This window comes from Rattus rattus, chromosome 14 (genome assembly GCF_011064425.1).
Source record: "Rattus rattus isolate New Zealand chromosome 14, Rrattus_CSIRO_v1, whole genome shotgun sequence".
NCBI classification, from domain to species: Eukaryota; Metazoa; Chordata; class Mammalia; order Rodentia; family Muridae; genus Rattus; species Rattus rattus.
Genome location: NC_046167.1, coordinates 9,275,084 through 9,290,140, shown reverse-complemented (window position 1 = coordinate 9,290,140; position 15,057 = coordinate 9,275,084). Strand labels below are relative to the sequence as shown.

The window sequence follows — 15,057 nt, the reverse complement described above, 5'->3', positions numbered from 1 at the left end:
TTCTTGAATTCTGATGGACTCTACAGTGATTTCCCGTCTCTTCAGAGACTATCTTGTAGGTGGATTTATTATCCCTCTGGGGTCTTGGAAGTTTTTGTAGATAGTTCATTCTCCAGTGTCTTGGTGGATGGTTTTACTGAGCTAAAGACTAACTAGTGTTTCTTGAATGTAACTATTTTTCTCTAGGACATTGGCCTCTTCAAAGGCTTCTAACTCGGTATGATATTGAAAATGCATTAGAAGTCATTTTCTCTTTAAATTTCTCCACTGACTACACAGAATTTTTTATTTAACGGTGTTGCAGCTCACTCTGGTTCTGGGGCATTGGCTGCAGACAAGGAGAGTGCACCCTCTTTTTTTTCTACCATTTGACTGATTAGTGTAGGTATAGCTTCCTGGCCACTGTGAAGTGGGACTTTCCTTCCTGGTCTTTGGGGTTACAAGCTGCATCCAGACCCCCTGTTGTCGCCAATCGGCTCAGGCACCCAATTAGTGAGTCATTTCAGACATGTTCATGCACAGTAATTGAAGTCTTTATTTTTTCCCTTTCCACCACAGGAACCCCTCTGGTTATAAGTTTATCCTACGCAAAGCCTCCCACTCACCCGCAGGGCAACTCCAGCCAGAGAGTGGATATGTGCTTCTGGACAGAGCTCTCAGTGTGGGTGGTCCTAGTGTCCCACTCCTTCAACCTTGCTTCCTCTACTGAGACCAGCAAAGCCCTCACTCAGGATAACAGCAGAGTTGGGAGCCACAGCCTGTTAGAAGTTCTGAGAGTCCTCTCTGCTGGTGACGACAGGTCCCTCAACCGTCCACAAAGTCTCATCAAGATTCTGTTGGAGAGGACTGGGTGTCCACAGAGAACAGACGGGACACAAGAAGATTGCAAGCTGGTTAGTGAACTAATGTGGGGTTGGGTACTAAGACTCTCTTCAAAGGGAATAGTGGATTGCACAGAGATCATTTCTATCCCAGCGAAATAACATGCAAGGCTCACATGCAAGCAGGAAGTGAAGTGTGTCTCGATAATGCCCCATATCTGCCCGACAACAGCCCATTCACAAGGGATTTTTCCCCTCTTGGGAAAATAGCGTTTGAGCTTTCCAGAGCCTCTCTGCTTCTTTAGGGGCACTGGCTTGCTGATGAATACTTGGCCCTTCCTCCTTTCTGCTTCTCTGAGATCCTTCTTTATTTTTGACCATGGATGATGTTAGACAGAGGGTATTGATCTTCCACGAGCCAATCACAGCATCCTGATATTTGTCTAACATTCAGTTCCCAGATGTTCACTCCTAGGTACCAGGTAGTGTTTTTTTTTAATGTTTGTGTGGCCCTGAGAAAATGCCTTGATAATCATTATCAGCGAGCAATCAGAGCTGCAGGAGAGAAATGCAGCATTTAGAGGTAAATCTGTTCCCAAGACTCCCGACACTTATTGCACAGGCTTCCCTACAGCTTTCCTTCTCCTGACCTGACAAGTGAGCCCTACCCTGTCTCCTCACCAGAATCAGTTGTGCAGCTTACATAGTTACTGGATTAAAGGCTTCCTCCTTCCCAGACTGAATCCTATAGTTATGTTGTTGATGATGTTTAGCTCTCTCTCCCTCCCTCCCCCCCCTCATTTTTTATTGATTCTCTGTGAATTTCTCATTATGGACCCCAGTCTGTCGTCTCTCCCTGTCCCTTTAAATCCACCCTCCGCCCTTGCAACCTCTCCAGATTGCTTTAGCATGAAACTGGGGGGACTGCTAATCCCAGGGTTTGGTAGGAAGAGGTCCATCAGGTTCCACTGTGGGTGTTTGGGGTCCCTGGAGGAGGTCCATGAAGTCTCACTGTGGAGGAGAACCTGGGTCTTAAAACAACTGCCCAGCCCAGATCGATGAGGTTTTAAAGGAAAAAAAAATCTATAGATTTGTAGATAAATAAAAGCATCTGTAGGAAACCAGAAGCGCATGGCTGCTTCCAGAGTCAATCTGACAGACTCTCTCAGTCCTGCAGAGCTCTGGGCTGAGGATGGGGTGAGGGTGTGCATTTCCTGGCCAAATGGTTCCTGGCTTTGCTCTTCCTGTGACTAAAAAGGCCTTGCACAGATAGAATTTTTTCTCTGCTCTTTGTGAATGATAAATAACACCATAATTATTAAAACACCCAATGGTTCCCAGAGGAGATGTGTTATAATAGCCAGCGTCTGTGATGACATTAATAGATATAGATAGTAACAACAGACATCCCATTGGAAATAACCAGGAGTCAGATCTTATTAATTTCCGCTGAGAATCTGCTGCAGGGCCACGGTCTCCTTTAATGACACGGAGTGCCTTATTAAGGCTGGCTGAATATTAGTTTTGCTGGGTGAACATAAACAGGCAAGACTGTTCTCCATGTTTGGAGCTGAAGAGGAGGCAGGGGGTGTTTTATGTTGTTTTTAGTGACATTATCAAGGGTTTAGGGTGTTTAGCTTCTACTTGAATTATATCTGTTCCCAGGCTTGGAAGTGCTCAGTCTAAGAGTAGTGCATCCTGGGACTGCTCACTCTCTTGCTCTGGGAAACTGAGGAGAAGGGAAACTGATAGGAGAAGGCTTGGCTCTCCTGAATATTCCTTTTGTAAAACACCTAAGAAACATTTTCCTATCCTTCATGAAAAGTCAGTCAGGAGAAAGGTCATCCAGTTGCACAGACGTTCAGGTTCTGGAGGAAACCACGGGGTTTGGCTTTGTTGTTGAGTCTGTTCCTTAATTTAAGACATATTGTTGACAGGACATGCTCATGTTAGATATTCTGTGGGAAACCAGGAGAGGAAGGAGTGGGTTCGTGTCTCTCAGTGTCTGGGGAAAGAAAGACTGAGGTGGTGCTACCGAATTCATGAGGAGGAAAAAAAAAAAACAAAACGGAATTAGAAAACAAATCAATATGAGGAATCTGAGAACATGGGGTATTTAAAAAAAAAAGTCATTCGAGTTGTAGTTTAAAAAAATGAACAGTTTGGTCCTGACTCTGGCGCTCTCTCTCTCCCTCTCTCTCTCCTTCCCTTACTCCCTCCCTCTCTCCCTGCCTCCCCCCTCTCTTTGTAAGAATACTTGGAATGTTTTCTGTTTTTGAGTTCTGCGAATTGAACCTAGGGTTCTATGCATGATAGACAAGAGCGCTGGCAGCTGCTCTGTATTCCCAGGCCCTGGATGGAGTCTTAATGGATTCGCACAGTGATTAAATGAAGAACCAACCTGCCTCCATTTTAGGCTTAAAGGCTATTTTATAGTAAAGACGAACTGGGCTCATTCCTGTTTGTAATTAAACCCCTGTTCCTCAAGGATTGTGCTCTGCCCCACCTGTAACCTTAACTACAAGTGGTTCTGCATTATCTGTCCCAGGAAACAGCAAGCATGTCTTTGTTTCAAAACTTTGTATCTTGTGACCCTACCTTTGTTTCAGGAGGAACTGACTTGTTGTATTTACGTTCTGCTCCTGTATCCTGTCATCTCGACTGTTTTGCCCACCAAATCTTCCATTTGGAAACTCTCTACCCTGAGCTCTTTAAAGGCCTTGTCTTCCTCACATCCAAGGTTGACCTCTCAATCCCCGCCTTAGTAGGAAGGCAGCCCTAGTATATGAACAACAACAAAACAAAAGGACAAAAACTAAAATACAAAATAAATAAATAAAATAAACAAAAAACTTTGCTCTGATCAATTGCTGCCTTCCATGGTGATTTGAGTCAGTGGTTTTTCTCCTCCCGTCTTTGGGATTAACATAAGTAACCCCTATAGAATTAACACACTCATAGTGGGATTCAGGACTCTGCATAGCTTCCAAGAGGGGAAAATACCTCTAGTTGGGAAACGTCTAGCCATTGAGGCCTATTGATCCTCTGTTTTCAATCTTTAATCAGTGGTAATGGGTCTTTTCTGGGATAACTCTATAGGATCACGTGGATACCAATGGATGTGCTGGTAAGGGGAGATCACAAGGCCTTCAGTCCCTTATTGTCCCTATTCTTCAAGGCTATGCATGATCCTTTTCCAGGGATCTGGAACAACGACATTCCTTCGAAACACATCCCCAAACATTCCCCCCTTCATCTGTCTTAGATGGGTAGGATTTTAACTGAAAATTTCAGGTAGTTTTCAGATCCTTTCAAGATCATGACCACTGTTTTAAGAAACTGATTTTAGTCTACAACTGGTCCCACCCCAGACTCACTTGCTGTAACTTTCATGTATGAATCTGATTAATTTATATGAACTCACTCACTTAGGACTATTATTTCTGTGACCCAGAAAAGCCATAGCTCTAGTGCATCCCTTCCACCACCCACCACCCTTCAAGGTTTATGGCTGAGAAAGGAAGAGAAACAATTCCCATTTGAAAAGATACCTTGGGAAGGGTTTAGGGATTTGAAAGAAACAATACATTTACCATTACTTCTAAAGCAAAAGTTAAACATCGGGTTTTAAACTTGTAAACTTTTCTTGCAACTGTTTTTTTCTTTTTAAAAAGATTTATTTGTTTTTATTTTTCATCTGTATGGGTATTTTATCTGCATGCATGTCTGTGCATACATGTGTGCAATGTCCACAGATGCTGGTTGAGGATCTAATGTCCCTTGGACTGAAGTCACAGACAGTTGTGAACTGCCACATGGTGCTGGGAATCCATCCAAACATGTTCTCTGGAAGAACAGCCAGTGCTTTTAACTGCTGAGATATTTCTCCAGCTGTAAAGCTTTCTTATTTGTCAGCATATATCCTTTGTACAGAGTAGGTTTCACAAGGAGTTGTATTTAAATGTAACATATACTTGACTATGTTTCTTACCAGTACACTCTCTGTCTAGCATTACTTCACCACTAGCTATTTTCTCTTTCCTACAGAAGCCCCTTCCACTTTCATGTCATCTATACACTCATTCATTCATACATACATACATACACACATATGTACATACATATGTATATAACAAAACAAAAAGACATAGATGATAGGTAGATGGTAGATAGGTAGACAGAGATAAATAGGTAGATAGATAGATAGATAGATAGATAGATAGATAGATAGAGGCAACAAGATATCAATATTGTACTTATCAGTCTGAGCCTGTCTTTCTGCTGTGGATATAGACAACTATCATGTGCTCTTTGTGGCTGTAGTTCTCATCTGGAATATGAAAAGCTGAATTATGTATTAGAAGGAGCTAATTTGACTTGACTTTAGGGAGTGATGTACAATTGCCACCAAGACCTGGGTAGACCAGTTAGCCTGTAAGATGAGCCCTTGCTTGTAGTTTAATTAATCTTTCCCTTAACTTCATTTCCTTATGGAGTCTTAAAAAAAAAAACAAAAAACCAAAAACGAATTCTCTGTATTTGTGTCTGCTTCCTCCCCGTAACCCTATGCTTCCACCTGACAAATCTAAAGGGACCCTGGAGGATTTATTCCTGAGTGAAGCTTTTCTTCTTTAACAAAGAATATCTTCACCTGACTGTGTGCTTGAATAGACTTTGATTCTCATGAGAAGGCAACATTTTCGAAATTTTGTTAAACATCCTCTTCCATACACAACTGTGACAACTGTTAAAAACTTCATTCCCAAAGCTAAATTGAGTGGTGATGAATTGCAGGTTTTCAATCCCCTTCTTCCCATCACTAATACTAGTTGTCTAGAGGAAGAATTCTTATTTTCTTCTTTCTTAGGCTTCCTATAGCTTTCAAGGCATTGGCCTCTGTAACTTCAAGATTCAAATATAAAAACCAAAATGTTTTAGCTTATTTGATTCAGAGTTATATGTTATGTTATCAAGCATCCCAAGATTCAGGCAAAAACTAGGTGACTCCTGTTTGGTGTGACTAAGTCTGGTCACACAAAACAAGACACTTCAAGAACTGATTTGAAGTTTTTAAAATTAGGACAAAGCTAACTTTATCTTCCTTGTCATACGCTTTGAACTAACCTGTCTGTGCAGGTACAAGTCATGTTCCATTCCCTGACACCCCATGCTCTGTACCCTCTATTAAACATTAGGAAGGAAAGGCAGGAATGGACAGGAGTCTCAGGGACACCATATAGTATGCAGAGGGGGTTATGTGCACTCCTGTATGTCTGCTGACATGACAACATGTGATTAATATGGTGGCTTCATGCACTTCCTAGACCCAGTGTCTCTAGTAACATTTTACTGGTCTACCTCAGGGCAACAACTGCCTTGCCCCAAGATGCTCACTTAGCCTTCTCCACCATTTTATTCTCATCACTGACATTAGTCTCTTACCCATCTTCTTGCCTCTGTCCTCTCTTCCTACCAAATAGGAAAGACAGAAAATAATTCATTGAAGAATTTAATGTTTGTAGCTAACCACTACTAGCTGTGTGTGGCTTTAAGTGAGGAACTTAGCATCTTTTAGATTTGGTTATAAGTTACACTATGGGCAAACCATTTTCATAAAAGAGAATTGATTCATATTTGATTCAGTTCAATATCCTTTCATATTGAATACAAATTTATCTACCAACTTATTAAACATTAAATAATGGAACGATTGGTATTCCAAATGCCTTGCACCATGTGGCTATATTTAGAGGATTATTAAAGAAATTGAGAATATTTTTGTTAATTAAAAATTGCAGAATGGAATTTCCACCATTAAAAAATTACCATGTGTGAGGCAGAAACAGGTGGAACTCTGTGAGCTGGAAGCCACCCAAAGCTATATTTTCCAGCATTAATTAGAGTCCATTCTGAGGAATATCTGAGAGTATGACGTGCTCAGCATGGTGTTGGGTAGAGCTTTGTCAGTAAATCCTAAGTAGCATTATGTGTAGTGTAAGTTATTTAGTACACAGAATGGTTTAATCAAGATAGTTTCCACCCAGCTTCTACTTGTGTCTTAGTTTCAGCCTCATCAGCTCCCAGTGTATGAAGGAAGGGGGCTACATATGGAGTGCAAAAGGTTTGTGCTGGCTTCAGAGTGGAGTTCATGTGACCTCTGTGTGTTCCCGGAAGTTGAATTGGAAAGATGAGGTCTACAGTGTAAGCGGCTTCAGGAAGAACATCTTCATGCTCTGTTTTGAAGATGGATGTCTGCAGTTTCTTCCTGATGGGTATGGCATGCACCATCTATTACCCAGCATGTCACACAGCAGTTATGTTACTAGAACTTCCAAAACTTATATCTCAGATAACATATTAAAAGACCCTGGGGTAATTATCCCCACAGTAGGGTGAACCTCCCTGAAACTTGAGACAGATGTCACCCCATGCTTCAGACTAAGGCTGTAGCTAAGCAACAGAACTGCTTCCCAGATACTGAGAAAGCTACCTAACTCTCCCTGAAGAATGGGCTTTTTGCTGAGGAAATTTTTTCAGCCAGAATCCCTGTCATTTCTTCACTGTCCAATGATGCTGCTTTGAACACTTTGTCATGTGACCATCTCAAAGCAGAGAATCTACATCTGTCTGTGGCTTATGAAACAGTGTGTTAGAGTATAGCGTAGAAAAGTCTTTCTATTCAGCCTCAAAGGGTTCTGAGACTAGATCAGTGACCTTAACAGGAAAAAGTCCGATTAGGAGGAGAAAAGTATGTAAGTTTTATTTGTATTGATACTTTATGTGGTAAAGACATCTACTTAAAAAAAAAAACAAACAAGAATGCTCCTTAAGGAGTAGGGCATATATTCTATATTAACAACAGCAACAACAACAATAGCAATATCAACAACAACAACAATTAATTGTGGAGACGTGAAAAGAGAAAAAATGGCTCAGGGTAGTAAATTGTGAGAACTCACTAGGAAAATATACAAAGGACCCTAAATCATAGATGGTGTGTGTGTGTGTGTGTGTGTGTGTGTGTGTGTGTGTGTGTGTAGTGATTTGGTAAAGTCTATGCAGATTAGTAGAATTATATCAGTTCCCTGGGATAAGAATGTTCTGTTCTTGGTACATAAAGGACACATTTCTCAATGGAAATTTAGTCTTCACCTTTAGAAAGAAAGGGTGAATGCAGAGAGCACTTCCATATTTACTGTTTCCCAGTTGCTTTCGACTCAAAATTGTCTACATGCAAAAGTGATATATTTTGGGGATGGTATGGTCTGATTCCTTCCATGGAAACATTTGGCAACTCTTTTAGGCAAGGATAGAAGAGGCCCAGGGGGGAAGGGGGGGGTAGGTCACTGCATCTTTATTAGATCCTTAGTGTTGGGTTCTGTGTCACATGCTGAGGGTAAGTAAGACCTGGAAACATGACCAGATAAATACCTGTTCTTGTTGGTGGGAAACAAAATACATAGTCAGGTCAACAAAGTAGTTGTATAATATAGTGCTGTGGAGAATTTGCAATTCTAGAGATGTGCTGTCCAACACGATAGCTATAGCTACAAGTGACTATTGAATAAAGACTTGATATATGTGACTTTTTTGAAGTAAGGTATCCTGGCCTTGGGATAAAGAGTAACATTTGTTTGTTCATTCGTTTGTATGTTTGAGATGGGGTTGCTCTCTGCAACTGTCCTGCTGTCCTGGAAGTTGCTTTGTAGGTCAGGGTGGCCTTGAACTCACAGAAATCTGCCGGTCTCTGTCTTCTGAATGCTGGGATTAAAGGTATATACACCATCACATCTGGCAGAGAGTGACATTTTAAGACCTGAAAATTGAGAGCAAGGAGATTGTGCAAAGAGCTTGATGGAACATCAAAGAAATAAAACTACAAGAACAGAAGTTTAGAGAGAAAGGCTGGGATGAGTCAGAAGAGAGTACAGGCAAAGAGTCAGACAAAGGATGCTGTGTCAAATGGGACATCATTTTAAAAGCCAAGGAATTGACTGGTTTTATACAAAAGAGCAAATCAACATTTTGAGGACAAAGAGTCCCTTTTTACAAAAAGGGTCCCCAGGAGGAGATGGTGGTCAAAGAAAAGTCTCACCATGACTCACTCTCACATGAAGGTAGCTACAGTGACTGACTGCTTTGCCCTGTACTCACAAGACATAGGCACTTGAAACCTTGCGTGGGTAATAGTTCAGAGTCTTGTCTAAAGCTTGCCTTTGTCTTCTTTCTTCCTTACCACCCCCTACAGTGTTTGGAACCAGATGCACTATTACTCACAGCTGGGGGAGATTTGGAGGATGAGCTGAGAGAGGAGGTGGTCCAGAGAGTTTCTCTCCTCCTCCTCTATTACATCATTCACCAGGAAGAGATCTGTTCTTCCAAACTCAACATGAGCAACAGAGAATATGAGTTCTACCTGCACAGCCTTCTCAGCCTCAGGCAGGATGAAGACTCCTATTTCCTCTCAGAGAAGGAGACTGATGACATCTTGGCTTCCACCAGGAAGTACTTTGGCACTTCCAGTAGTCAGGTAAGAAGTGAGGAATAGCTGAGGTGTAGGCTTGGTCTTAGTTTTGCCACTTATTCCTAGGACATGGGTGAATTTCTAAGAGCGATAAGTATTTCCGGTTTATCTCCAGGATAGTAAGTGACATAATCGAAAAGACTATGTGGAAATGGAATGACTAAATGGTAGATGACTTTTAGCCAGAAGCTAGGTGGGTGGGTGGGTAGGCAGGCCAGGTGACAGGGCAGCTCTCATCTCCTGAATAACAATTACTCAAAGTTTTTGATCCACATCCAAGAAATGAACTAGAGTGGTGGAAGGCCATGTGTCCATTTGTCTTGGCTTCTGGCCAGAGAAGAAGAGGGAAGCAGCTTAAGAGATGATTTCTCATTAGTGATTTCATTGACGAGATCACTTGCAAAAGCGTTATTTGCAATACTCAACCCCAGACAGCAGCCACTGTGCTGTTCAGCATTGCGTGTCTGTGCTCCTGTTTCTCATCTATCCCAAGCCCTGATTCTCAAGACATGGGCACCTGCCTTCATTACTATTCTAGGAATGCTGGCCTTTCAAGCATGCTTTTACTTTCTGGTTTACAATGGTCTGTTTCAGCAGACGAAGGTATCTGAATGAAACGTTTATTATTATTATTTATCATCATCATCATCATCATCATCATCATCACCATCATCATCATCATCATATGAAGTCGGGGAGATGGCTCAGCGGGCAAAATGCTTAAAGCACCAGCACAGACACCTGCATTTGGGTCTCTAGCACCTACGTCAAAGCCAGGGGTTATAATTACTCCTGTAATTCAGGGGTTGGAGAGGAAAAGGCAGTTATCTGGGACTTGTGGTCAGTCAGTCCGGCCAAAATGGCAAGGTTCAGGTTTATTGACAGACACTGTCTCAGAAAATAAAGGTAGAAGATGATTATTAATATTGATTTTCTGGCTTCCATATGATCAGGCCACATACACATTTACACATATATGCATACACCACATCCACCACCACCACCACCACCACCACCACCACCACCACCACCACCACCACCACCACCACCATCATCATCATCATCATCATCATCATCATCATCATCATCATCAACATTGGGGATTGAATCCAAGTACTCTGCCATTGAGCTACACCCTGTGCCTCATAAATCTTGAGTCATATTTCCAGAAGAGCTCTTTGAGGATCCATTCCACAATTTGAAGGGATATGAACATACTTTATGAAACAATGGTTGCAGATCTCTTTTTTAATCTTTTGAATTAGTCATTGATTTGCAAAAACAAGCTTAATTCTTGGTCTCATTCTGTTGTTCTAGAGCCAAAGGTTGTTCTGGATCAACAACTAGCAAACACCCTTTCTACATGTTACGAATGTGCTTAATGTCTCTTCTTATTTGGTGTACAAGGAGCATATTTACTAAGCACCTTGCGAAGATGTGTGTGGTACCTTTAATCCTGTGAATATTAATCTTTGGCCAAAATGATCCTGTTTCCCTGGTTTTTTTGTTGTTGTTGTTTTTTGTTGTTGTTTGTTTGTTTTGGAAAAAGTTTCTTGATAAAATTCAGTTTTTAGCTTGAATAAGGAGGCGGTCCTAAATGTAACATCTTCATTGCAATTTCTCTACGATGTTAGATTGGCTTGAATTACACAAGAACTTTAGACATTCTGCCCCTTTACTGCCTTTTGATGCAGATTAAATAGATGGAAATCCAGTACTTCAAGGCAAATGGTGGGTAGCAGTGGGTTTCTAGTTATGCCACCCACATGGTCAGTGTTCAGCCTTTGCAATGTTTGTAAGATCAAACATCTATAGAAAATAAAATAATAGGACAGAGAAAACTACTTTTTTCATCTAGTTAACAAGAAGTATACTAATGTCATAGTCCTTTCTTGGCTTTAACACAATGATCTCCCAAAGATACTAATGTATGTATGTGACTTCTGGATGGTTCCTGTAGTCTATTTATCCATAATGACCTAGGTACTCAGTCAGTCCAGCCTATGCAGAAGGCTGGAGGTGTCTCTCTGCAGACTGATGCTTTTTTCTAGATAGCATAGACGCTATACAGCAGCCTATTCCTTGAAGACCCAGCTCTTAAAATGCACAGGACTTGACTTTTACAGGTCATTCTAGATGGTCCTCAATCAACTTCTTAGTGTCCTCATCCAGTCATGCTACAAGACCAGAATATAAATGTCACCCCATTCCTTCACTGTCACCTCCATAAGTAACTTGTTTCATTGTCTTCAATCAATTCCCATGCTCTTGCCTTTGCAGGTCTCTCTGCTGTTTTCTGCATCTATGGTAAACACACATGGATCTGTCCATAGCTCATCCTAGCCCTGCCTCTTCTGGAAGATAGGTAGTGATCGAACTCTTAAGAAATTCTTGGGTCAAAAATAATGACTAGAGGCTCTATCCTCAGACAGAACCTTGGGACTCTAACATTCTTTTTATTTCTTTTTTATAGTCTATGATAAATTTACATCACTGTGAGGGTCATGTTATTGTGTCTCAACTTAAATTCTGGAAAGTACTATGAGAGAAAGAACTAAGTTATCAACAATGTGATCACAGTAGCCCAGAGCAGAACACTTGCTCAGCTTGCATGAGCTCCTAATTTCTACCCTTGCCCCGCCCCCCAGATTCCCACTACAGCTGTATAGACTCCTGGCAATCCCACCACTGGACTTCAGAGAGATTAGCTCAACAGGCTTTTATTCCTTCTTCAAAGTCACAAGAATTGAATGTTGACACAAATAACCCACACTTATATCCTCTTTGGATGAACCAGCTCACTCTAGCTCATTGACAGTGAACACCGATAGTGTGCCATAGTGCGTGGCACATAGTGGGTATTTTATTTTAATAAGTAAACTAGATCAACAATAGTGTTTATGGTAAAATTCTACCTTGTCAGATGAGCATAATTTCATCAGGAAAAATGTGTTCTCGCACAAGAATGCCACATGTCCTATGTTCCATACGAATTGAAAGAACACAGATGCTATGTTAGAGTGGACTACTCACTGTGGTGAATGCACACCGAGCTTGGGTTCAAGGGGGATGAAGAAGTAAAGGTTGTGTCTAGTTACTTTTCTATTATTATGACAAGTTACTTTGATGAGATCAATTTGAGGATGTATAAATTTATTTTTGGTTCATAGTTAAAGAACAGCCCACCAAAGCAGGGATGTCAAGGCAGAAGGGGCATAAGACACTTAGTCACTCTGAGTTCCACAGCCAGTAAGAAGACAGCAATGAATACTTGTCATCAGCCTGCTTTCTCCCTTTTATACAGCCTAGAATCCCAGCCCTAGGCAGTGACACCACCTACAGTGGATGGCTCTTTCTACCTCAGTTGACCTCATCAAAACACTCTCCCATGGGCATACTTAGAAACCCTTCTCCCAGGCGATGGTGAACCTCATCAAGTTGACAATTAAGGTCAACCATTGCAGGTCCCAGTGCTCCATCAATGCTAGGATGCAGAAAGTCATCTAGCCTGTAAGAGTCCTTGAATCTGGGAGAAAATTCATCAAGAGGAAGGACGCAAGCTGTAAGCGTGGGCATGCACTTCAGAAAGGCTATATTTAGTACAATCAGAAGGAAGGGTGGGTACCCAAGATGCAGGAGGGTGGGATCAGGTTGAAAAGTCAACCGTTTCCCAAATTGAGTTCCCCCTCAGGTAGTAGATGATGGCATCATTCTGGCAAACCAATCTTCTTTTCGATATACGATTCCTCAGTGGAACTCCAGGAGTTAATATTTCCTCCTTGTTTTTGGCTGTAGTGTATGGAAACTAAGATTCTACAGAGGGAATCTGGCATTCAGAGCAGCAATGGTGCTGATGAAAAGATGCTTCCTCAGCTGGCTGCCACCATCATTGCTCTGTCGCTCCAAGGAGTTTGTTTGGGGAGAAAAGACTCGCCTTCCCCAGATGACTTCACAGAATATATTTTCAGTTTCCTGAATAGAACCAATGCCCTCCACCTCTCTGGTAAGATTGTTTTTCAGAAATTTCATTTCCAAGTCACATCTGTCTGATTAATTGTGCCAGAAGACAAAGGCCAGAATATTTTGTTGACTGAATTTGTCCAGGTCTGTTTAAAACATTGTCTTATCTTGGCATGAAATAAGAGAGCACAGATGGCCTTGTAGGGCAGAAGTCTATTGGTTGATGAAGCATAAACATGAACTTGGCCCATTTTTGTAGGGATAGAAATTGTAGATATGGAATCAAATGGACAGATTTTAAAAAAACTTGTCTTTGAGAACTAACTAAATTCTTCCCTGTTTCATACATAACATTGGACCTGAGATGGCAGAGCAGTATGGAATAATAAAATGCTATTTGAAATGGCCCAAGAGGGTCCGCAGCAGTTTGCATGTAATCATAAAAGTAAGCCATTTCTCTCTCAGCAGAAGTAACTTATATGGTATTCATCTACTTCGGTTGGGAATTAGTTCTAATGCTTCACCTTAATTTGGCTCCCAAAGTTCTGACAGAGAGAGATGGAGGGAGGGAGGGGGAGGAGGAGGGGAGGGAGGGGAGGAGGGGAGAGAGAGAGAGAGAGAGAGAGAGAGAGAGAGAGAGAGAGAGAGGAAGAAGGGGGAGGAGGAGGAGGAGGAGGAGGAGGAGGAAAGAAAGAAACAAAGAAAGAAAATAAGAGAGAAAAGAGGAGAGAAGACTAGAATCACCATGATGGGGAAGCAGAAAGGTGGAACTTAAAGGCCCACTGGAACATAAGAATCCAGGAAAGAAGCCCTAGAGTGGCTCTACCACTTCCCCAGATTGTCTGGGGGTAGCAGATATGAAATATAGGTTTTAAAATATGTTAACTCAGGAATAACAGAGGGGAGTGTTTGCTAGCCATGGGAAGGTATAGAAGCGCCCAACCATTGAGCTAATCAAGGCATATCAAAATTAGCTGTTCTGTGTGTTTCTTTAATGTGCGAATCCAGAGAGCTCTTGGGTGGGTACAGAGCACGCAGGTACATTCTGCTTGGAGCCAAAGCGGTTTAAGTAATTCACTGCTACGTATTTCATTTCTGATAAAATCCTTTGGCGGCTCCAAGATGAAATGTTCTGCCGGGAAGGAAATCTGAATATTGATTTTGTATGTTTCCTTGCATTTAATAAGGAAAATTGTTTGAAAGCTAAGTATCTGAAATGAATTGAAAGTTTCAATATCTGAATCTAAGTGTCTGAAGGTGGATTTTCTTTGTAACCTCGTTACCAATGCCAGCCTAAAGTAATCACTCCTCAGTACTGGAGAACGTTGGATCACATTTCCCTGAGTTTTAAAAATACATTTATTTTTTCCAATGAATCAGAGTCCAGATAAGATCCATACAATGAGCTAGGAAGATGGGTAAAATGCTGACTGTGAAAACATGAGAGGTTAAGTTGAGATCCTCATGTCTAAATAAAGTCAGGCATGATAGAGATCAGTGATCTCAGTGTTCCTATGGCAAAACAGGCAGAAGACAGAAGAATCCCCCAGAAGCTCATGGGCCAGCTAGCCTGGCACACATAGCAGGAGCAAGAGTCCATCCATGTCTCAAACAAGCTGGAGAGCAAGGACTGACACTGTAGACTTCTACATGCATGCTATGCACATGTGTGCCTATTCTCATACAGATGAACACACATGCACACACACAGACAAATTACATCTAAAATTCATAAAGTGTAAAATGTTGGTA

General features: G+C 41.5%; 1 protein-coding gene across 2 annotated transcripts in view; it reads left to right on the top strand.

Moving 5' to 3' along the window:
* Nucleotides 1-562: 562 nt before the first annotated feature.
* The window catches only part of Slc39a12 (solute carrier family 39 member 12), an 82,701-nt gene continuing 68,206 nt past the window's right edge, over nucleotides 563-15,057 (top strand). For both annotated transcript variants that reach the window (XM_032884888.1, XM_032884887.1), the window contains exons 1-3: nucleotides 563-893; nucleotides 9,070-9,351; nucleotides 13,141-13,348. In XM_032884888.1, the coding sequence (XP_032740779.1) occupies nucleotides 636-893; nucleotides 9,070-9,351; nucleotides 13,141-13,348 (748 nt within the window). In that variant the 5' untranslated portion in view covers nucleotides 563-635. The remainder of the gene's footprint in view (nucleotides 894-9,069; nucleotides 9,352-13,140; nucleotides 13,349-15,057) is intronic.